General features: G+C 36.5%; 1 protein-coding gene and 1 pseudogene across 1 annotated transcript in view; both read right to left on the reverse strand.

The window, feature by feature from the left end:
- Positions 1-24,965, reverse strand: part of Camk4 (calcium/calmodulin dependent protein kinase IV) — a 113,558-nt gene that overhangs the window by 40,446 nt on the left and 48,147 nt on the right. The window contains exon 5 of the mRNA XM_010607905.1: positions 15,980-16,052. Within this exon, the coding sequence (XP_010606207.1) occupies positions 15,980-16,052 (73 nt within the window). The remainder of the gene's footprint in view (positions 1-15,979; positions 16,053-24,965) is intronic.
- On the reverse strand, positions 4,950-5,826 carry LOC109117531 (annotated as a pseudogene).

Raw genomic sequence — 24,965 nt, forward strand, 5'->3', positions numbered from 1 at the left:
AATTAAAATAATTTTCATAGTGAAATCTCTAGATAATACTTATGTGAAGAGTAACAATATTTTTATCTCCCACAGATGAGGTCTGTTTTCTTAAATTAGGGTAAATAAAAATTCACTTTAACAAAGGATCTTATCTTATTAATTTTTACACAATTAAATTTTCTTTAGGCATATTGCAGAATTGTTATTAGTATTGATTAGGTGATAACTAAAAAGCATCACGTCATCAGGTGAAATCAATTATATATAAAACCAAAAAAGAAAAATGCATGGTAGATCCTTTAAAAGAAAATTTGTAGTATTTTATAAAAATATATTATTATGATTTTTCAGGTACTTCCTATATAAATATTAGATGTTTTAGTTATCTGAGGGATTCCAGGGTTAAAAATTTTAAATTCAATCATTGCTTTAAATACCAACACTTCTCTCTCAAATTTGTAGTATTGTCAGATTAAATGATTTTTTTTTGTAAAAAAAAAAAATCTATTTCTTTAGAACTCTTTTGAAGAGGTTCAGATTTAAAAGTCCTGAGGTGGTACTAACAGAAACATAATATCAAAACCAAATTCACTACATATAATACACTGTTCAGCCCTGGAAATTCTATGTGAATGCAAATGTGTTTTTCGGGAAATAAGATTTTATTGAAATGCAAATCTAAGAAGTTATCTAATATAGTTTTCAATGTCAAATGTTTATATTCTACTGTATCAGTTGCACTTGTCATAAGAAATCATGCTAATTCCTTTTAGCCTATCCTTCTCATCATTTCTGGTACTTGAGAAAAGTTGGATGAATGAAGAAAATTCTGAACTCTGACAAGCTGTGTGCTCTTACTCTATCTGTAGTTAGACTCACTTTTAAAAGGAAATTTTTTTAAAAAAGGATCTGTTCTACAAATGATCATAGGAGGATCTGGCTGGGGCTCACATTGTGGAAGTTGAGTATAACATCTGGGAGTCAGCCTAGACATCAACAGTGTCTAGTGCCACCTGCGTTAGGTATGAGTCACCTGACAAATCAGTCCCCTGGGCTGCACTATGTTTTATGACCCATAAAATTGCTATAAATTGGCAATTACATGGGAGGAAGTATAATCATTGAATGGGTACTGAAGCTGGCTACAAATCCATGAATACCTCTACACAGTCTCTTTCCACTGACTCGCAACAGGTATGCTCAACTTTTATTACTCCAACCTTCAAGTATCAGAGTTAACGGAACCCAGAAGTGATATATCTGTGGAACTATTAACATGCACACCTACTCCTGTCCTGGAAAGAATAGAATAAGCAACTGTATATTATTAATTTACTTGAGGCAGATTTAATTTTTAAATTATATCATACAAAGTAATTCTCTCTTGTTATATTGAATAGTTTCTTACAACTGAATACAAGACTTAAATATAAACAGACACACCTGCTGCTGTGGTGCACCTGTGTCTTTAAAAAATGTGCGACTTTTTCTGGATTGTGTGATTTTTCTAAATGGCTGTATCTTATTTATTTGTTTGTTTGTTTGTTTGTTTATTGGTACCAGGGATCAAACTCAGGACCCCGCACATGCAAGGCAGGTGGTGTAACCATTGAGCTAAATTCCCAGCCCCAGATGTATCTTATTTGTCTTGTTTCAATCTTAGTCCTTAAATGCCTGCCCTGTTGAGGCCCAAATTCACAGAGGCAGAGTATGGTAGTGGGAGAAAAGAAGCAGAAAGATGAAAGATATAAATCACCTTTATTTTAGGTTTCAATCATTGTTTTGCCATGCTCCAGCCACATGACATGATCTTGGAAAAGTTACTTAACCGCTCGGAATCTTAATTTTCTCACCTGTGAGATGAACCTGTTCAATGAATCTGATGGCCTAACAGATGTGAAGATTAAACGAAATTATTTACATAAAGTTCTTAGCTAATGTGTGCTCTACAGACGGTTCCTAATAACTCACAGTAGTGATGGCTGAGAGTATTTATTACTGATTATTCATTCTTATTATTTGTGCTTATTATTGATGATTATTTGTTCTCTTTTATGTGTGTTCCAATTACATATCCTTCCCAGGATTCTGTCTTCTTTGAGGTCTTTCTAGTAATAGAACAGACCACTTAGCCCCTATACTAAATGGCCTGGCACATGGGCAAGCAGAAGATAAAAATGTTGTGAATTTGTCTGTTGTAAGGCTCTCCCTCTGTGACATTCAACTTACAAGGACATTTTTGGAATTGTACGGGATTCTGAGCCAGTAAGTTTTGAGTGTAACTAAATTTCTGTAAGAGCAATTTCGCAGGCAAAAGTTAGAAAGGTAATTTAAAATTTAAATAGTACGGTTATGGATCCATTTCCATATTCAAGGAAACATTTCAAAGGTATATCACGTGGCTAATATGCTCAACATATTATTCATAGAAACTTAAGTGTTTCAAGTTTAAATTTTGAGAAGTTGAAACTAAAACTGAAATGCAAAGTATATTTGTGAAAAACAATGTTTTCAAATGAATTTCCCGCCTGTAACTATCATTTCAAGTTCAATAACATTAGATGTCTTTCTCAAAGTGTATGAGAATATGCCATGTCTTTTAATTTTTATTTTAAAAGCTGTTACATTTCATGGAAGGTGATGTCCTTTAGAGTTCTAACAGCATTATCATTTTTTTGCATTTTAATAATTTTATTGAAAGGTGTATCTCTTAGTACCAAACATAATGGTAGTTGGTTAGGTTACCTCTGCCAACTCAAAACTAATACTGATGTTTTCAAAATATTGGAACATATCAGCCTTATGGTGAAACAGAACTTATCCACAAAACATGGTTTACAAAAAGTTAAAGGTAGACTATACTCTGGTTCTTTGGTTTATTTTTCAATGGTGATTTATCAGTGACATGATGTCAGAATTGGTTCCATCCATTCTGGGTTGACTCAGGCTTCAGGCTGCACCACTGCTTACAACACTAACAATGTGTGTACCTCTCCTTACACTGATAGGCTCACATGGAGAATTCCCAACACTGCCTCCCCAATCAGGTAACTATGGCAGCACCTCCTTAGTTTTCTTTAGACACATTATGGAAATTTGTGGAATTATATTCTATTTTTAAAAAACTGAGAGCAATGGTAGTTTTATAGAAATAATTCAGAGTAAAACCTGGAGTGCTTTTTCTAGCCAGAACATAGGGTAAAGCAAGTTTTCAGAGAGATAATCGATTTTGACTTACTATGTAATATAATAGAACATTTTTTTAAATGGAACTAGATAGACTGAGGAAGTATTACAGAAATTTTATCATTGATATAAATGTCACCTGGTTTTTAGAAGAAACATTAAAGATAGCTCAATGAATATGCCAAACTTAGTAGGTCTGTATTTTGGCTTACTATAAAATGTTTTAAAACTTAAATGTAATTTCCATAAAGCAATAATATTCTCATCTCTGAACTATTACTTGCATTATGGGTGTAAAAAAACCATTAGATTATCTAGAATATAACCTTTCTTGTGCATTAAAAATGTGCATGTTCACAGTTCACCTTTTCAGACTTGTATTAAGTGTTTAATATTTATACCTTTAGCGTTACAGATGAATTCAGATCTAAACATTCCCCCCAAGGCATTGTATTAATTAGGCAGTTTTCCAAAGATGGCGAACATCACATAAATCTAGTGAAGTTTTGAGGGTTCATAACTTAAAGCCATTAAAACATTATGGAATTGGGGGCCGGGGATTGAGCTCAGCGGTTCGGTGGCCTGCTTCTCAAGCGCAAGGACCCAAGTTCAATCCTCGGTACCAAAAACAAACAAACAAACAAAAAAACATTATGGAATCCATAGTTCAGGGTTGTGGAGAAAGGCTTCAAAGAATTTTTTTGTTGTTGCTGCAATAATACTATTTATGTAAAGACCAAAAACCTCTAACTTATTAAAAGTTTATCTAAATATTACTGGCTGGTAAAAGTAAATTTTTCATACCTATGTTTCATAAGCATATGTAGATGTGTTAAATATTAGCATTTAGTTTTGAATAAGACAAGATAAATCATTATTGTAAGTTAATAAATTTAGATGGCAAGAACATATAAAATATATGCAGTGACTAAATATGTATTTTTTATTAATATAATTTCCATTTTTCCAATTGCAGTAGCAGTATGTGGAGACATACTGGCAATTTTCATAAACCCAAAAGGGATCATCTGCTTTGTATTACTTTTTCTTTAGGTATAACATTCAAGTTCATAATGATTCTGCTTATAAGCTAACAGTCTCAAATTAGTTCATATATGGATCAAACTTTTGGTCCTATTATACCTTTAAATGAGCTAGAACTTAAGGCTATATTTAGCAAAATGTGCAATTAAAAAAAAATTACTGGGCCAGGGATTTAGCTCAGCGGTTCCACCGCCTGCCTTGCAAGTGCAAGAACCTGAGTTTGATCACCAGTGCCAAAAAAAAAAAAAAAAAAAAAAAAAAAAAAAAAAAAGCCAACCATCACTTTAACACTACCTTACAAATTCAGGTTATTAAAGAGGGTGTTGTTTTCTAAGCTGCTAATTTAATGAAATGGTTAACATATAAGAGATGGAAAACTCCTAAGGGTGTTTTATTTTTTAATTTTTTTTTTGAGAGAGGGTCTCACTATGTAATTCAGATTGACCTTGTACTCATGATGTAGCCCAGCCTGACCTCAACTCATGGTGATCATTCTACCCCAGCCTCCCAAGTGCTAGGATTACAGCCATGTGCCACCATGCCCGGCCCTTAGGGTACTGTACTTTATATATAACAAATGCTTTCAAATGTTAGCTGACCAGAGTGGTGACACCAGTTTTTCCCTTTTGCTATTCCAAGTCTGTTCATTTTATTTTAAGATACTATTTCAATACTCTAATTATAGAAGAAAATTATACAATTGTCTCTGTACAGAGAATAACAACCAAATTTACCAATTAAGAAACCATTTCCAGAATTGTTGGAAGGTGAGTTATTCTATAGTAACTGTGATTCAGTTGCTGTGCAGTATGCCCAGAAACAATCCACTTCAACTTCTGAACATTTGGTTTAGAACACTTGTTTGATGAATATTCAGTTAAACACTTGGATACAAGCTCTTGCCAGTAGATCATATCTCTGCCATTTATCTTGCAAAGTTTCTGAAGACATTCTACTCCTTCTGTTAACTGTACACACTTCTGTGCTTATATCTCCAGTGCAATGATAGATAAGGCCAACACAGAAGACTTTGCTTTAGAAAATACAATCCCGCAGTGACATGCTTTAAAATGAGCTTCTAGTCTTTCAAAGTTTAAGCTATTTTTCCTTTCAAACGGCAAGCTCTCTTGAATGAGTGAATAATAGATTTGTAGAAATTGAAAGGCAGTGGTAGTTTTGACTTTCCAACACACCTTCTCCAATCCAATCTTTTCCATTCACATTAGGTCTCAAACCGTGAGCCGATACTGATTTAGATCAAGCCAGTTGCCATTGGGACATTTCTTTCCTCTTCTATCGATTTTACAGCCAAATTAAAGCAGCTCAGTCAAACACATGCAAGGTGCTTGAGCTGTACCTTCATTTTAGACAGGACTCTGCCCAGTAAATTCATAGCTAGGGAAATGTCTCCATATCAAAGCCAAAGAACTGAGTTAGACTAAGATCTTTCACTTCAAAGTCCCTCAGTCTTGTGGTCATTCTAAGGCCATTATCATGTGCAGATTCAATTAGTCTCAAGCCTCAGACCTTTGGCTGACATCTGGCCTCCTGTTCCAACAGGGTAATGAGCTGGTGTAGCAGTGTCTCAGAGTCAGTTGTCAGGACTTCTATCATCTTGGTAGAGACTGCGGTTCCTCAGAATGATCACCCTCCCCCTGGGCCTGCTCTCACCTCGCCCCACCATATCAGATATGAGAGGCTTAGGAGCCAAGGACATCTGAGGACAGGAGCACAGAGGCCTGGGCAGGGAGAGCTGTCCTGGGTAGAGGTCTCCGCAGCGCCGCCGAGACTACACCGCCCTCCTCCTGGTCTGACTGCTGCAAAGGGAGCATTATCATTTTTAAAAGTAATGTGATTTAACAGTCTCTTGAATTATTGAATATATTTGGAGTCCTACTGTCTTTTAGAAACCATCCATTGAAGGCTAGTTCTAAAATATTTTCAGCACTTAAATTGTAGGATCCTAAACAAGTTTTAGTAACTAATTAGATTAAGCCAAGGAATATATGTTGTGCCTGTTTGGTACAATTATACAAAGTGGGCACATGGAAAATGCGGATGGTGGAGGAAAGGATGGCAGACACAGATGAATAAGTCAGTCTGTGTAGAGTTTAATATAGAGTGGTGGGTGCTGAGTTGTACAAAATGCCTTGGAGGAACAGAGAAAACACTGTATTTGTTGAAAATTTGAACTTAAATTTCTCAGGAACAGAAAAAGATATAACAAGAAACAAGTACATGCACTTGGCTTCAGAAGGTGAGATAGTTCCTTTCAGCATTTATCTAAGAATTGGGCCATGAAGTCATTTAATTATGTAAAACTGATTCTGCGTTGTACTATTTTAATTCAAATTTAAAGTTTTAATTTGGTTTCTGCAACCTTTTGTCATTGTGTCAAGCTTCCTTGTAATTTATGTAAATATATAAGCAGAGCTTTACTTTTAGTTCAAACTGGGTACTCATTAATAACTTGTTCAAAGTAAGTGTATTTCAATGTCAAAATACATGAGACTTTTGAATAAACAAAGTACACACTTCAGAGATCTCTCCCTTTTACTATGGTTTTCTAAAAGCATGCTGTTACTCTATATTTTGAAGACATTTCTCCTTGCCTTTGTATCTTATAATATTTTAGTGGGTCCATTTTTGTTTTTCTTTGTTATCTAAACTTAATTAAAAGGGGGCTGATCCAACCCCAATATCATGTGACAAACTCACTCTGGCTGTGCTTCCAGCTTCCTGCAATTTTCTCAGTTGTGGTTTGGCTGCATAGAGGAAGAGTCATCTGCTGCTCTACATGACTATGAGGAGTTTATTCCTGAATAGTAATTTGGAGCAATCTGCTATCTACTACTGCCTAAAACCTTATATAACAATCAACAGCACTTCGAGGTAGAACCTCCATAGATCCAGCTGCACTGAGCCCAACCTACCTACTGTTATATTTGAAGGTCTGTTATCTACTCTTTCACGTTCATGAGACTCAAAGTCCAAGCTTAGTTATAGGAGAATCAAAGGAGTCAAGTTTGACTCTCAGAGAAAGCTGCTCATAAACACTGTCATCATCTCTCTGTGGGCTACATGTTTGTGGTAAAAGATCTCAGTGGCAATGGTGAGGTTGTCTTAGACACCTCCTGTTTTGTTCCTCTGTCTTGACTTAGGACCTATCTTCTCTTTGTTCAGTGGTGATGCTTTTTAACATCTGAAACAAATACTTTTTTCCACAGATGATAATATTTTGAATATTTTGGTTTTTTATCGAACATACCAACAATTTGAGAAAATAAAACAAAACCCCAATAGGGAGGCTCTTTCTTAATCTAGAAAAGCCAACACTTTGGTTTTGCATATCACTACTCATATGTAGAAAGCATGAGGATGTCACTAACAATAAAATGAAACTTCCATTGGTAATATTATAGTACTGTCTGAATGCTCTCCTTCTCACTCAGAAATAACATAAATTATACCCAAATACTGTAGAGAACTGTTGGTTTTTCAATAACATACCCGAATTAGCCACTTCCAAAATAAAAAATAGCATCACTTTTTATGGGTCAAAGACATAAAAAGAGCAGATTCACATATCATTCTATGTAATACAAATTAGAACATCATTTCCTCCAGACATGGAATACTTTAACTTCTTGGCAAATAACTGCTACTAGAGAGAAGAAATAAATTTCATAATCCCACACTCATGCTCCAATGAATAATCACAATGAAAGAACAACACAGAAATAATTAACTAGAGTGTAACCTTTGCCATTCTTTACCACCCACTGAGAGAAACAAGCATGCAAAGAAATGATCACTGTTCACTTCAAATAAGAAGACCCTGATATATCCCTCATAGAAATTCTTTCTTTCTTTCTTTCTTTTTTGGAATTCTTTCTTAAAAGAGGATCATTGCCATGGAAATCTTACCAGCTGAGAGCCCTTGCCTTGTGGGCTCTAGGAGGTAGGTAGAGGCCGCTGGCATTCAAGTTATATTCAATCATGTAAAGAAAAGTCTTCCCATTTTGTGTAGTAGGACCTTGTCCAGGATTTCAGTTTTTAGAGCATTCAGTGTCACAGGAACAGAATACGTATATGTATAATACCATGTCAGGTAAATTAAAAATAGGAAAAATTAAAGATTAGGGTAAGGTCTGTCTTTTAATAAAAGTATTTTGGAACTAGGGATGTAACTCAATGGTAGAGCACTTGCCTAGCTTGTGTGAGGCCCCAGGTTCAGTCCTCAGCACTGCAAAAACAAATAAAAATTGTAACAATATTATTTCTCTTATAGGCTATACACACTAGCTTGGAATGAACAGTTTTAGATGGAATTAAAATATATAACCTTAAAACTTTATTTCCTTATAGCTTGGTTTCCTACCTTTTTTCTTTCTCTTTATTCTCATTAATATTTGTAGATCTTTTATGGAAATAGAAACAATACATACCTTTTCTAACTTCGAAAAAGCACTGTATGTACTTTGCTATTATATTTTGTTTTCTTTTCTTTCATGTTGTCACTTACCTAGAAAATGTTTCCTACCCTTACTTGAGGTTATCTCCTGCTCCAAAGTTGATAGTTCTGAACCTTCTTAGTTCATTCTCTAATCAACTACAACTTAGCAGAATATCTGAAAATGAACTTCTAAAGTCTTCAATGAAAGGACATCAAACAAAAATCAGGTTGCATCCATTCAATCACCTCATTTTCATGAAACTTTAATGGGTACTGCAAAAACAAAGTCCTGTTATCTGCATGTTCCCTGTTCTAGATCATTTTTGGCATTTTTCATTTTCTCCAGGGCTTCCCATATGCAACATTTATGAGACAGACAGTGAAGATCTAAGGGGAATTCTGGGCTTAGCTGATTAGCATATTTCATTCATGGATTTAAAAACCATGCCCCTTTGTGTGCGTGTGTGTGTGTGTGTGTGTGTGTGTGTGTGTGTGTGTGTGTGTGAAGAGGGCGGTTAGAGGGATACTTTTTATTTCTTGACTGGACACGTCCTCTTACCTGGACCCACTGCTTCTCGACTTTGTGCTGTCCTCAGGGTGAGAACCCACTAGCAAAAGTCACACCAGGCCTCCTCACCGGCACATCACCAGCAGCCTCCTTACTAAGTCACCTGAGGCCCTCGGGACAGGTCCTTTCCTCTCCCTCAGGCTCCAGTTCTTAGCACACATACTGTGTCTTCTAGCAAGATCACTTTTTCTCCATTATGTTCCCTGAGAACTTGTATGAGAAAATGAATATTCCTGGAATTTACTGTCTTTCATATTGCTCGCCTTATAGACAACAGCTTTTCTTTTAAAACACAATTTAGTGAAAGCTTCCTCTGGTGAGAATTTTCTGACTCAGTTTCTCCCTACACAAATCAAATAGATTTTGTCTTCACTTATGCTTTGGGGTCACTTGTGACCATGTGTCAATATGTCTGTCCAGTGTATTGGTGAAATTCTTGACCTCTGCATTGTGGGTTCTGGAATAGAACCTGGAATGGACCAGAGAACTGGCTGATCTGAATTGCTGAGATCATTCAATATTTATGAAGCCCTTAAACAACAAGAATCATTCAGAATAGAATCATAAACATAGTATTTTATATATAGTACTTAGGGAATTCCTGTACTACAGAATTTATTGTTGACTTTTCTGAGAATCAAGAGAGTTTGATAAGCTTTTGATGTCATTATCCTTATTGCTGAAAATAATGTGCTGAGACACTGAATAAGAAATTTCCTCAGCCCCAAAATTATTTTCCAGATCCCTAGTTTTGAATATAGCCTTATAATTTCAAAATGGTGATTATTTTTCTGCTCCAAAATTTTTGGATAATATATTTTGCTTTTATTGAGCCACTTGTTTATTTTATTATATCTTCATAAACAAAATACTAGAACATAAATAGAAGTGTTTATTATTTCTTTTCTGATAACTGTGATCTCTCAATTCTTGATAAAAATATAGAGTCATGTTTACTTCTTACTGGTAAAAGTACCACTAAAATGTTTCAATGTTTTGAGCCTTACATGAATTAAAATTCATCCTTCAGAGATTAATGTCCAAATTTGAGTAAGAGTAGCTAAAATCTTACCAGAAAATAATGCAAACATCATAGGAAATGGCAGATTTCAAACAAACTAGAAAAAAATCCTACCTTTTCCATTTTCTTCTCTTATTGCTTAATGGAACTCTTACAGCCTTTTTATTTACAAGTGGACCAAAGCAGGAATGATATTCACAGAACCAAAGAACAAATGTCAGAAGCAAGCTTCTTTTTAATAGCCTTAAACCTCATTGTCCCTTCAAATCATACTTAATTTTGATTTAGCAGTGTGTCGGTATGTGTTTGATGTTCAGTGAAACTCAACTTTTGGAAATTTATGGAGCCATAATCTTTTTATTTCCAAATTTCCAAAAACTTCCCTTTGTGCTACACTTCGATGAATGGAAAATTATACTACAGAATCAATAAGATACAGCCAAAACTTTAAGAAGGAGTGCTGGATCTCAATACTTCAAGTCTACAAGTTATAGTGTCAGAAATATTGAGAGACCCTTATTATACTCTATCAGGTATCAAGTGAGAGGAAAATTCTAGTGGTGTCATTTTTTTTCCTGTCTTCAACAAAAGTTATGATTCTCTTCATAATTATAAGATAATAAAAGCAATCCCTAGCATCATATGCAGAGCCATCTATGGCAGTGAAAAGGAAAAACATCCTTTTATTCCTTGGGTCTCCTTTTATTAATATAACTTTACCCACAACTCATAAGTATATTGACCCTCAGAATGCAGGGACAGGATCAAATTATGTCCCTTTCCCTAGCTGCAAGAGAGGCTGGAAAAGAAGTTCTGGCATTTTTCATTTTCCTAAAAAGGATCTCCCAACAAAGAGTAAGAAGTTGGATTGGGAGATCACTCTAATACGTCAAAGTAAAATTGAATTATACAGTACTCAGTAAATGTATAAATCCTGTTGGGCATAGTACTGAATACTGAATGGAAACATTTGTTTTACAGTTGGCCCTCTTGTTTTGATTTTGCTGATCTCTAGAACCATTTCATATACTTTAGCAGACACTGAACATTTTAGAGGGCTCCGTCAAAAGGAACATAAACTTAGACTATTTTTAAAGTAACTTGTTACAATTTATTAAGCTATTATTGTCTCTCACCTTTAAGCCTACTCTTTTTTAGTCCATTTTATGATGCTGAGATTTGAATTTTAAGCCACAATTTTCCTTCTCCTGCTGGTTCCCTTTTGACTCTGACATGAAAAGGGAGAGAAACTGGGAGGACAAAGAGAATTGTTCCCTTCCATTTGCTTGCTAGGTCTGCTTTTCTGCCTTTTAGTCCTAACTACGTGACCCTAGAAACAGTTTCACCTTGCAGTGGCAGATCATTCTGTAGCAGCAGTTGATTGTAGGCTGGAATTTTTCCAGTGCTTATGGGACCAGTCTCAGTGCCCTCTAAAGTGACATTAGCATCAGCTTGCAGCAGTGTGAACCCAGAGACCTGAGTTCTAGCTTAATTGGGCAATTCCTCCAGGCACAGAGACACCAGCACCAGTGTTAAGAGTTATCCCCCATCACAGACCCATACAGCCACCTTCTTCAGTCTTCTAGCTTTAATAGTTTCAACCTCTTCATTTTTCCCTCTAGTCCTAAGGTAGCTGTTTCTGACACTGCTCTAACATTTTAGTTTAGAGATTCTCAATAAAGCTTGTAGCATTTCATATTTTCCTGCAGCCTTATATCATGCTTAGTTTCCTATTTTTCTATGATGGTCAAATATTATAGTTTCCCACAGTTCTGAGGGGCTCAGTGCTTCTGTTTTCAACTTTCTACAACCATCACCACAGTGTTTAACACATTTCTAAACAAAGAGCTATGTTCTGAGAGAGTAGATTTAATAGTTCCTCAAACATTTTCTTGCATTTTTTAAAAAATCAGTACTCTATCAGTACAAGTGTCTCTAGGCTCTGAACTTAGGCCTTTAAAATTAAAACCTACCAAAGAACAACGTGGCAAAAAAAGAAGAAGAAGTGCAGTGGTGGAAAACAAGATGGAGGATGATGTTTTGGGAATAAATGCTCAGCAGGGGATTAGAGGTGACAAGAAAAAAACTGGAGTAGTAAGAGCTGTCAGAGGAGATTCCCTTGTTATCTGTGCAAGTCAATGGAAAAGGTATCTTTAGTGGTGGCACTGTACTAGGGTAAAATGACCCTTCCAGAGTGTCCAGATTGACCTGGACCACTTAACTTGGGACTAGTGGAATTCACTTCAAGAAGAAATAACACTCAAGGAAGCTTAAGAATTTGTCCTCCAAGGGCCGATTAAGATATACTGTAAAGGCTTTCACAAATGCTATTAAAAGCTGAAAGAGGAAAGGGAGCAAGTTCATAGAGCAATACTACAAAATAAGAGAGAAAGAACTGGGAGAGACGAGTGGGAAGGGAGGGAGGGCAGCAGGATATGTTACACAAGGGCTATAATTGTACCTGCAACATATTTTCCAAAAACTTTATAATTTTTAAGTTTTCTGCCTCTGTGATTTCGACACCCAACCTAGATATAGCCTTATAACTGTGTAATCCAGAGGAAATGTGAGATATATTACTGATTGCTTGTGTTCCCAACTGTCCTATTTTTACAGCTATCTATAGCTTTGTAGTTGACCATAAACTATTTCATAGATGCAAGCCATTTCTCTTGAATTTTGAGTTGCTTTGCTTTCTACCTATGAAGCACTTAGGGAAAATGATTTTCATGTTTCTTTAAATTAACCATTAGTTGCAATGATCAGAGAAAATCTAGGTTTTATAAAACTTCTTTCAAAGAGTGCTGAACTTCAATGCCGTAGCCTACTTCCTAAATTAGAGCTTTGGAATTAAAATCAAGTGACATTTGCATCTGCTTTGAGGAAATGCTTAGGCTTGAATTTTTACTGTACTATGTTAATGCGAGTATGTTAAGTTGACCATGTGTCACTTTGTGAGTCTGAGAGGTAGAGAAGGTGTTGGGAGAGAGAAGAGGAAAGCAGGTGATGAGACAAAAAGCAAAAATGGGAGAAAGGGAGTCCTGGCTGCTATTCAGGCTACACGGAGAGGCTCTTTGCTTACTTCTGTCTCCTTAAAATGCCCTTCTAATTTCGTACATCCTGCTACTTGCACAAAAAGGCAAACTAGAAGCACTCAGAACAATTATTTTGATAATTATCCCATTTTGAAGTAATGTCTTAAAATGGTATAAGGGGAGGAATGTAGGGTCTAAAGGGACACATGTCCCTCTCCTTACCCTTGGTGTCACATGCATCAGATCATAATGCGCTATTGTCTCAGAGAGAAAAAAAATTCTGCCTGACAGAAAATATATAATAGAGTTAGAAAAATGAATGTACCTAACTCTATCCAGGTAAACTGCAAACATACATACACAGTATGCTAACTTAAGGATTGATTTCATGCTACAAGTATACACTCATGCTACTTTTTTAGCACACTTCTTTTTAAAACTTTATTGGTGTACTATACATACAGATAAGTAAATAAAAGTACTGAGTTTTCAGAAACCGAACTTGTGCAATCAATGCAACAAGGATCTCAAGATTATACAATTGTTTTTAATCTTAGTGCTTCGCCAAGGAGGTCATATGATTTGCACAGATTTACAGTATTTAGTTAGGCTTTAAATGCATATAATGAGTCTGATGTTGCTTCTTCTCTTTTCCCTGTCTTATAAGCAGTGCTTAGACTCCATGCATTATCTCTCTTCGTCTTTTCCACAACCATGTTAGGTTGAATGCCATGCCCATTGTATAAGAGGAAACTGAGGCTCAAGGTATTTAGGATGTGCGCCAACTTCATATACCTAAAAACTGAACTCAACTGTGCTTTTCTTCCAAAGTACTTTTGTTTTTGTTGCTGGTTTTTTGTTTGTTTGTTTGTTTTTTGTTTTTTGACACAGGGTCTCACTGTGTAGTTGAGACTGATCTGGAACTCACTATGTATCCCAGGCTGGTCTTGAACTCACAGCGATCCTCCTGCCTCAGCCTCCCAAGTGCTGGGATTCCAGGCGTGTGCCACCACGCCCGGCTTTTCCAAGGTTCTTTTGTTACCTGCCTAGTTTGGACAAAATGATGTGCCAGCAAATTTGCTTGACTACCTAAGTGATGGTATATCCTAAGAAATGAGGTTTCAAATGGGTATTTAAGGTAGACACGAGACTATTATTAAACTAGGAAGTGACAAAATGAAAAGAGCGATTGCAAGAGATGATTTTAGATTTATATATTTAAGAATAGGCATTGGAAGCAAGAGGAAGTGTTAAAGGAAAAGTCGTGCCAGAAACAGTAATAGCATGATGAGGAGTAGGATGAGGTTCACGGACATCTGAAAGAAGAGCAACTGAATTTGGAAAGGCAGATGTGAGGAGAGAAGGGAAGGGGGAAGATGAAAACAATTCCCAAGTTTGCAAGCCTAGGAAATGAGGGCAATAAAAATGTGGAAGGAGGTGGCTATTTTGGGTACAGTGAGATGACAATATGAATTTGTTGCTTAATATTCATATAATCTGGAGCTGTGTTATACAATTCCATCTTCTCTATGACATCTTCTGTAGTGTCCATCATTTTCTTTTAAAACTTTTTATTCCCTACTCTATCAAAATGACCAAGTACTTTCATAGGAAGGAACAATAATAAAGACTGTTATACCTGGTACTGATAGCTCACTAATGGATTTGGTTAGACAACAAACTGGTAAATTCTAGTAGCTCTCTGCAAAGATCATGAAGGTCATTTTTTTTCTTTTTCACCATCGGTATATGAACTGCTTAGAGATCAGATCCTTTCTCCTCTTAGCCCTCCTTTTTTTTTCTCTCTTTCTCCTTGTAGTTTTTGTTGCAAGCACAATTAATAAGACATGCTTGTGTCATTCTGGCTAATTTATCAAGATATTGAATTTTAGTTAGATAACTGACTCTGACAGTATATATCATAATTCTGAGCATATTTCATAGATTTATCTTTTTTAACTAATTCTGAAATAAACATCCTCCTGCAGGGCCTTTCCCATTTCTCCAGAGAATACTTTGTTTTGGCTTTATAGTCAGTAAATGAGTCACTAGTGTACATCAGACACTATAACTGTATGAGTAGATTTTAACTAGCATAATCACTTATCCAGGCAAACATTACCTGAAATTCAAACTATGTTTGTAAATATATGTATATCTATTTCCACCACTGATTTATAAAACTTGTGGTCTAGTGTAAATTTGTAATTTATAGTTTTTCCTTCAATAAATAAAACTGCCAATTTTTCTCATCTAATTTACTCACTTCTTGTCTTGAAAGAAAAACCAATAATCTCTAAGCTGCTGAGTTTATATTTATCTAACTCAAACTTCCTCCATTCCCCTACCAAATTAAAAAAAAAACCAAAAAACAAGAAACTAACTCAGGAAATAGGAAACAAAAGAGATAAGGAACAAGTAAAGGCAATAAGGTGTAATATAGTCTCATCTAATCTAATGGAAATTATTTTAACCAATTTATGGAATTAAAAAAGGGGCCTGCGTATTTCAGAGCTTGAGTAATTAATAAACAATAAAAATTTATTAAGTGTATATTCTATAACTATTTCATATTTTTGCTCTAAACTTTATGGCTTATCACATATTTGCATTTGATAAATGCTGATGTCATAAAAAGAAGAGATGACTAAGAGTTAAACACACAGTATCTATTATTTCTTACTTACAGCGACTGCCTCCAGGATTTGTTTAACAGCATCTGCAGCGTCTCGCTCACTATAATACCCCTTTTCCACAATCCTAAAAGAAACATAAAATGCTTCTCAGACACATACATTAAGTGGATGTTAAAAGAACTTAACTAAATTAATGTCAAAGAAGATACTTCTAAACAATTGCAACAGGGGAAGGATTTCCATAAACTGGCACTCTACAACTTGGAATTTGCTTAGAAACATGGAAAAGATTAATTTGGCCTAGTAGAGGCCTTTTTTTTCCCTTATATTTATTCCTTCCTTTCTTTCCTTTTCCCTACCCTTACCACTTCCCCTTCCCCTTTGGACCTTTTCTTCCTATTTCACATTATCATTTATACATTTTGATCCTCATTTACACCATTTTCCCTGGTGTGAGAAACTACTTGGCATTTACACATGTGTCCTATTTATTTCGATTTAGTATAGCCTCAATGTGCATCCATTTAGCTATAAATGTCTCTAGTTTCTCTTTATCTGATTCTTGTTTCCTTTAAATGTGGCAGGGAGCTGTAAGTCTTCAAAGTAGCTGGAATTAAAAGTTGAATTTAAAACCGATGAAAAGTTTTCAAATGTGAGAAACTACTTGGCATTTACACATGTGTCCTATTTATTTCGATTTAGTATAGCCTCAATGTGCATCCATTTAGCTATAAATGTCTCTAGTTTCTCTTTATCTGATTCTTGTTTCCTTTAAATGTGGCAGGGAGCTGTAAGTCTTCAAAGTAGCTGGAATTAAAAGTTGAATTTAAAACCGATGAAAAGTTTTCAAATATATATACAAACTGTAAAATTTCAATTTACTTTCCCGTTCAATTATTTACAACACTGGCAAGAAACAGACTTGTCATCTTTTCAAAGGATGAAAGATGGCATATCCCTCCTCATCTTTTTACTTTTTTTGGACATTTGTCGAGCATCAGGCCAAATAAATGAGAAAGTAGGTTATAATATTAAGAGGATGTCATTAATTGTTCTTGAAGTTCATCAGATGATATTTCCTTTTAACACTACAAGCTTTCTAAATTCATGACTAGATTTGGCAGCATACTTACTAAAATTTAATTGAAATAATTTCTTAGCCTATGCTCTATGTACTGTACCTGCACCCTCAGGGACCTGGCTTTCTCTAGTCTTGCTAAGAGAGAGCAATTGTTACAAAGATGAGGAGAAAGTAATTTGCTTCCTGACCTGCCAAGTGTGCATTTTCTCCACAGTCCCTTAACCACATTAAACCTTCACTCAAACTGCTTTGCGGAACACCTCCATGGGGTACGACTCATGTCTCAAGTCTGTACAAATGGTACTTCCGGAGTTGAAAAGAGCCAGGTTGCACAGTTGTGATCCATGTCCCCAAGTTGTTGGCTAAACACACAGTTCTTACAGCTCTGAGTACCCATTGCAAAGGCAGTGCTTCACCCAACAGTATCAGCTCTGTACTCTGGTTTATTATGAAATCTCAAGCTTTGGCCTAGATGTGGTTTGTGTACTTTCACTTGGGTAGAATTTAGGTTAAAGGCATGGTATGGACTAAATGTTTGTGTGCCCCAAACTTCATATGTTAAGACCTAGCCACTAATACCTAGGTGTTAGGAGGTGGAGTCCTCAAGAGTGATTAGGCCACAAGAGTGGAGCCCTTGTGGATGCCCTTGGTGTCCTAGAGTGCTGCCTTCCCCTTCATGCCACGTGAGAATAAAGCAAGACAGCACCATTTACACTCCAGAAAGTAGCACCCCAGCAGATCCTTAATGCACGGTTACTTTGTACTTTCCAGCCCAGAACTGTAAGAACTTAATTCCCCTTTTTTATAAGCCACTCAGTCTAAAGCATTTTGTTGTAATAGTCCTAATGGAACAAGGCAGTTTCTGGTTCCAGAACATGACCTTGTGTGAATGCATTTGAACTGGCTGTGTGGAGGAATAATTTTCCTTGGAGCTGTTTGTTTCCAGAGAAGATAAAGAGAAGAGTACTGGGAATAAGAAGAATGGAACTTTCACTAATTTTCCCCAATGCATGCTATGTCTGTTTAATAAAATCATTTGTCTAATTAATGGAGAAGATATATTCTAACAAATACATCCATTCATTCATTTATTTAATAAATATTGTAGAGAAACTATTAAGTGCAGGGCACTTGGTAGTGAATGACACATGTGTCTTAACTCTTGGGGTTTCTCCTAGAATAAGTAGTCAGACAACAATCGACAGTGTGCTAAATGCTGTCACAAAGGCACTAGTAAACAGCCTCAGAGACCCGGAAACAGCATTAATGTATTCTAGAGGCCTCGTACTGTAGAGAAAAGATTCCAGAGATATCTTCAACCTAAAAAGTACATAGAAATTTCCCAGATATGGAAAGTGTGTGAATTGGGGTTGGGGATACGTAATAGAGAAGAGCAGTGGATCAGGCAGAAAGGAGTTTGTTCTAACAACAACAACAACAACAACAAAAAAGGAACACAATTATACTGAGTTAGAGCACACAGGTGGGTTGACGATATTCATCAATAGTTCCAACTGTCTCCTGTGAACAAGTGGATATAAAAAGAATAAAATTTGGGGTCTGGGCCAGGTGAGGCCTCAGAGAGTGAAGAAAAGGAAGTTATAAGCAAAAGAACTGTTATCACAGATGCAATACACGTTACACTAGGGACTGTAGAGATGAGGGGTTTAATTCTGTAGCAAGGAAGAGCATCTGTAGAGGAGATACACAGAGCAAGGATACCAAATGTGGGTGGTGCTGCTCGGGACTTCCTCTCAGCTTGGCCCGCTAGTACCCTTCCATGGCTTTGCATCAAGGCTGCTTCAGGTAAGTGGAGATTCTGTTTTCCTTCCCAATAATCATGAATCAAAGTGTCACAGGAATAAATTTCTGGAACTCAAACATTCAATTTTAAATATTTTATAAATTGAGCTCCCATTTGAGGTTAACTAGAAAGCAGTGAACTTCTCAAATAGCAAATGCGGAACTGTGAGTACAAGTGGTGACATTAGGGACCAAGGAAAGCAAGAGGAAGGGTCAGAATCTTCATCTTTTGACTTAGGTCAAATGGCTAACAGCAGGTGTGTTTGGGCAATGCCTCATGGAAACACTCAGCCTTCTCCCTTGCAGAGCCTAACTACAAGCATTGCTCAGGGAAGTCAGTCTACACATATTTGTGACAACAATATTTATTGCTAAGCAAGTGAATTCAGAAAAAAATTACACCATAAACATCTGAACAATTTCTTTGCTTATCTTCCTCAACTTAAGGAGCAAAAGCATTGGGTTTGAAAGTGCTCCTCAACTTAAGTACCTCGGCCATAGTTCCAGAGGGAAACAGCCCTAAGGATGCTTCCGAGAAAATGCAGTAAGCAGAAAGAAGGGCTATTGCTGGCCTTAGAATAAACTCAAAGTCATATAGCTTTAGATGTTACTATAATATAAATCTTTCCAGAAACATATTTTAAACAAAGTCAAAACAATTTATATTTAGCAAAATAATATACTGTATTTGTCACAAAATGTGACTTACAACAATTCCTTTATACAATTTAGTTGGCATTTAAAGAAATTGGCAATGAAATTGAACTATGGCTAAGCAGTCAAAGGTTTGTATCTTTATATAAAGTATACCAGTGATTTGGATTTTTAAAAGCATGAAGTATTCAATCAGTGAACTGGTTTTAAAGCTTAATAAGGGGTAGTTAGGTAGTTAGTGTCTTTGTTTTTGTTTTTCAGCACATTTATTGCTATATTTCTCTTCAAATTTACTGAACTAATTTCCTTTTTATGCTTTTCAAAAATCATATTAAAGCAATTAAGATGCCATCAGAATCCTAAGATCATTTTCTAAGGGCCAGTAGCACATAATTTGTCTAGGCCACACAATTTCACAGTTGTTGCTGTGCTAGAAGCTTCAGTGATTTTAAAACAAGTCTCCCCAGTTTAATCCCAACACTGAGCCAAGATGCTGCCCAGGGATTCCAGTTCTTACAGATATCTGGAGACCTGGGAGGAAATGCAAGGGTGGCAGAGTCCTCCAGGTGCCTCACTGTGATCCTCTGGTCTCAACCACCTCCCTCCAACCCTGTTCTTTTCACTTCCACCGCTTGTGTAATGGTCCATGCATGCCTCTTCCTTCTAGTTGGCCTGTTTGCTTTCTCATTATTTAAAAATGTAAGGATAAGAAGATACAAGTGCTGCCAATTTCTGTCCAGGGGAGCTTCAGTGCACAGCTTGTGTGCATCTGCCTCTGTCACACTAATTGCGGCAAATTGAATTGAGCGCATCTCCATCCAGGCAGTTAGCACAGGCACTGGGGCTGAAGCGCTAATCTGATCATATCCTGAGGCCTCAGACTTCCTGGCATGGAGATCAGGAGCCGTACTGCCTCTGACTGCAGCTCTTTCTCAAATGGCTGCATTATTAGATGACTGTAGGTTTATGTGAGAAAGATGCGGGTTTGATGTATGTGTGTACTGAAAGACAAAATGTCAGAGAGCCAAAGTCCTGCATAATGTGAGTTTCAGGAGCCGATCTTCATGGCCCCCAGTACACCATGATGCTGTTATATATAAAATGATGTTCAAATGAATTCTGCTGTGTATCTGGTGTAAATTCACCATTTCTTTATAAGTCTCATTTACTGCTTTTTCTCACTTTTTAGGGAGCCTTTTTAATGCTCTCTCAAAGAACTCTCCCGTACAGCATTAAATTCAAATAATAAAAACAGACAGCTTCAAAGACCAACTAGCACCTGTTATCTTTGACAACTAGGGAGGGGCTGGAACACTGGGGATGGGTGAGAGAACTGGCTGGGGAGTTGCAGTACAGGAGAAAGAAGCTAAGTCAAATTGCCGACCTAGGAATGGCCCTATGGGATTCCTCATTCAACTCTTTCCTACTATAAATGAAAAGCCTGACCCAAAGACTTCATATGAATTGCTGCTGGGGAGCACACTGTTTACTCAACCATTCACTTGACAAATACCTAGCAACTGCTTGCTTTCTGCCTGGCCCAACATTTAAAATGGAGACAAATAAGTTCACGTCTTACCCCGGCTAGGGTGCTGTGCTTTTGCATTTAATATTGCACCAATTTCCACCAATTTCTAAAGTAAGATTTGGTTTGAAACAGTCTACTTCATCTGGAAGCAATCTCAGACTTAGAAAACCCCTTTGTCTCGTACCCAGTGAGCAGTGTCTGTGTCTCAGTTACAACACATAAGAACCTTCACATGAATGCTAAAAGTCAAATTAAGGGCCAACCTTCAGCAAAGGCAGGGAATCTGATGATATACCTTTTATACATTGCTCCTTATCTCTATTTTCCTGTTAGCTTTTACCACTCATTTTTTTTTATCTTTTGATACTAAGGGTGTCTTCATAAATACTGATCAATTGCGGGGGGGAGATGATGAAAGTGTTAAAAATATTAGAGTCCATATCACAGTTACCCTTTCCCTTTCCTAGCTCCTCAAGGATGGAGATAATGTTCAGTGTTTAATTTGGTAGCGAGGAGGGCAGAAATTGAGTAGTGAAGCTAAAATGGTGGGAAGTAGTCAGGTTGCAAGTGACTTTATCATGCTTCAAAAAACTGCAACTTGAACTGAAAGCAGTGAGTAGCCTTCTGGACCAACCTGATCAAACTTGTGCTTTAAACACGGAAGGAAGTGAAACTAACACAAGTTAGGAGTCTGTCGCAGTGGGAAAGGGGACGTGTAGCACCCAAAATGCAGGAGCAATGGGAAAGAGGAGAAGGGATGAATCTGAAACCTGCTCAGGGGAAGAATTTTGGGGCCAGAACAGGAAGAAGTAAAAGAAAGGAGGAGAAGTCAGTGCTGATTAGCTTAGCTGGAGAATGAGTTCACAGAGAGAGGAAGGAGAAGACTGAAACTTGAGAGAAGGATGCTGAGCTCATTTGAGGATGTATTGACTTAGAGAAGCCCGTGGTATCTTCTGATAAAAGTGCCCAGTAGATTGTTGATATTATGAGTTTCTTCTGTTGAATTCCCAGTCACCAGGGTGGCCCAGGCCACAGGTGAATACTGAATTTATCTACAGAAGATGTAGAAGATATTTAAAGGAATCATAGACCCTAAGAGGTAGAGATGGGAGAATGAACTCAGGGAAGAGATTAAGAAGGTGAAAACTGAAAAGCTGTATAGAAACCAAAGGAAACAGATGATGCATGGGAGATATGGGAGGTTGTAGCCAACAGCACAAAATGCCACAGACCGATCTTCAAATACATGTAGTCTTTATCCCCAGCAGACACTCAGTGCTCCTTTGCAAAAATCGTTACTCTTGTCCCTATCTGTTCTCACATTCTCAGTTTCAAACCTCACCTCTTCCTTCCTCAGGAGCCATACTCCACTTACCCCAGCCATTATTTGAAGATACATTTCAATTTTAGGTTTTTCCAATACTGAAAAAATAGAGCGTATCAAGTCAAAGTTATCAAAACCTCTTATATCTGAAACTTTGGCCATTTTCAGCCCCGCAAAACTCTTGCTTTTTGTCTCCAAAAGACTTCCTCCTTCTGAAAATTCCATACAAATGGAGTCAGACAATATTAAGTCTTCAGTGTTTGGCTTTTCTCACTTAGCATTAGGTTTTAGAGGTTCATTTATGTCAGTAGTGGTGAACCTATGGAACGGGTGTTATTTGCTTTTAAGACAAAAGATACTAATGTATGAGTTGTGTTTTTTTTTTTTTTCTAAACTAAAACCTCTGATTTAGGTTTAATTGTGGTGTTGGCACTTTGTGATAAATAAATGGGATTGAGGTTGCAGTTTGGGCATTCATCTCTAAAAGGTTCGCCATCACTGATCTATTTTGTAGTGTGATCAAGGAACAGTCTTTTTCATTGCTGAATGATACTGCATTGTACATTTTGTTTGTTCATGCACCAGTTGATGACATTTGAATTATTTCTTCTCTTTTACTTCTCTACTCTACATGCAGACATCCATCTGGACTACTGTCTGTCCTCATGGAGCCTGAAGAGCAAGGGAAACTAACGCAAACTTGCTGATCCCTACAATGTTTGCTGGGCTATGAGAAATAAGAGTCCTTTGTCTTCAACCAGGAGCCTCGGATCCTTTACTAATATTCAGAAAAGGTTAATATATTAGTTTATAAGCACAGTGGTGTTATATCTCAGCTCCTATAGTAATCCTCTAACTTTGCACTTTTAAAAAATTATTTCAACTTGTCTATTTCTTTGTTTTTTAGAATCTTGTCTCTTTCTGCTTCTGAGGAAGAAGCACAAGACTACGCTAAACAAAGTTATTTAACTCTATATATCATTCTCACTATGCCTTCTCTGGAAAGTTGTTCTAAAATATAAGTCCCTGTCACACAGATCTCTTGTGCTCCTCATCCTTGCAGGCACCTTCCTATCAGAAAAATGAATGTGTTCCCAGAGTTACATCTTGAAATAACAAATAAGCCTCCATTTATCTTATATTCCCCTCAATTACCTCATCTCTATCCTTTCCTTTATAGCCAAACTTTTTGAAAAAGTAGAGTGCACATCTAGTAAAAATCAAAGTATGTTTTCTTTACATGTATCTAGATAAAACCACATAAAGAGATATATTTAAAACATTCATGGTTGAAAAATGACTATATCTATTAATGCTCAAATTATCCCAATCCTTGAGTTGGATAAAATATTAAATTAATACCCAAAGTCTTATTGATTGATTCATTCATTCATTCATTCATTGGAGTAGTGGGCATTTCATATGCTAGGCTGCCATTCTACCACTCAGTAAAACCTGAAGTCCTGAAGTTTTATTTCTAAGTGTAAGCATCCTGACACGACAGACAAATCATACACTTTGAAATACGATACACTTATTCTATTCTTAATGACTTATTAATAGATCATATAGAAGCTGAGTGAATTGATGGAAGTGAATGGACTTCTCTGATCTCAGTAATCTTGTCTGTAAGATGTACATATCAAGGCCTACTATGTCTATGTGTTTCTATGAAGAATATATGAACACAAACCCTTGGGGCAAGGAGAGCCTGGAATGAGATATTTCAAGTACTAAAAGAGAACAACCTCCAACCTAGACTGATGTATCCAGCAAAACTCTCTTTCAAAATGGATGGGGAAATAAGACACTTCCACGACAAAGAACACTTGAGAAACTACATGAATAGCAAACCAGCACTACAAGGAATTCTAAACAAGATCCTAGAAAAAGACAATGAAGGCAACAACACCATGAGGCCCAACAGAGCAAATCAAATAGGCAAGGCAAGAAACTAAAAGGAGAAGGTGAAAAAGTAAAAAGAGTCAACAAAAGGCCAATAACATGTCAATAATAAGTCAGTACATATCAGTTATAAACAGCAATGTCAATGGCCTCAACTCACCAATCAAGAGAAATAGACTGGAAAAATGGAAGAAGCAAAATCCAAAAACATGTTGTATACAAGAAACACACCTAGTGCAAAAAGAAGCCCATAGACTGAAAGTGAAAAGATAGAAAACAATTCTCCATGTGACAGGAGTCCAGAAAAAAACAGGGGTAGCAATCTTATTTGCAGACAAAGTAAATTTCAAACCAAAACTGAATCTAGTATTAAGGATGTAGGACAGTACTGTATCATACCTCTATGAATGTAAAATATTTAGTACCTGCTTTATGATACATAGTAGGGACTGTGCTTTATCTGAGCTACATTTAATGATATTACTCTAGAATGTTCTCTTTCCAGATGATGATTAAGAGCTAATAGAAGAAATGGTGCCAGGTACCACAACAGCAACAGAACTTTGCTGTTTTCTGGATATTATTCTTTTCTTTGTTTTTTTTTTTGTTTTGTTTTAATGGAATGTGCTGAATGTCTATAATTTTTTTCAGATGACTGCAGAACCTGGAAAAACTGTTACTGCTAATGATGCATAACATACTATTATTAGTCTTTATATATGTGTATATATATATATATATA

The sequence above is a fragment of the Fukomys damarensis genome, unplaced genomic scaffold (assembly GCF_012274545.1).
Source record: "Fukomys damarensis isolate Sample0158 unplaced genomic scaffold, DMR_v1.0_HiC HiC_scaffold_3, whole genome shotgun sequence".
Classification (NCBI taxonomy): Eukaryota; Metazoa; Chordata; class Mammalia; order Rodentia; family Bathyergidae; genus Fukomys; species Fukomys damarensis.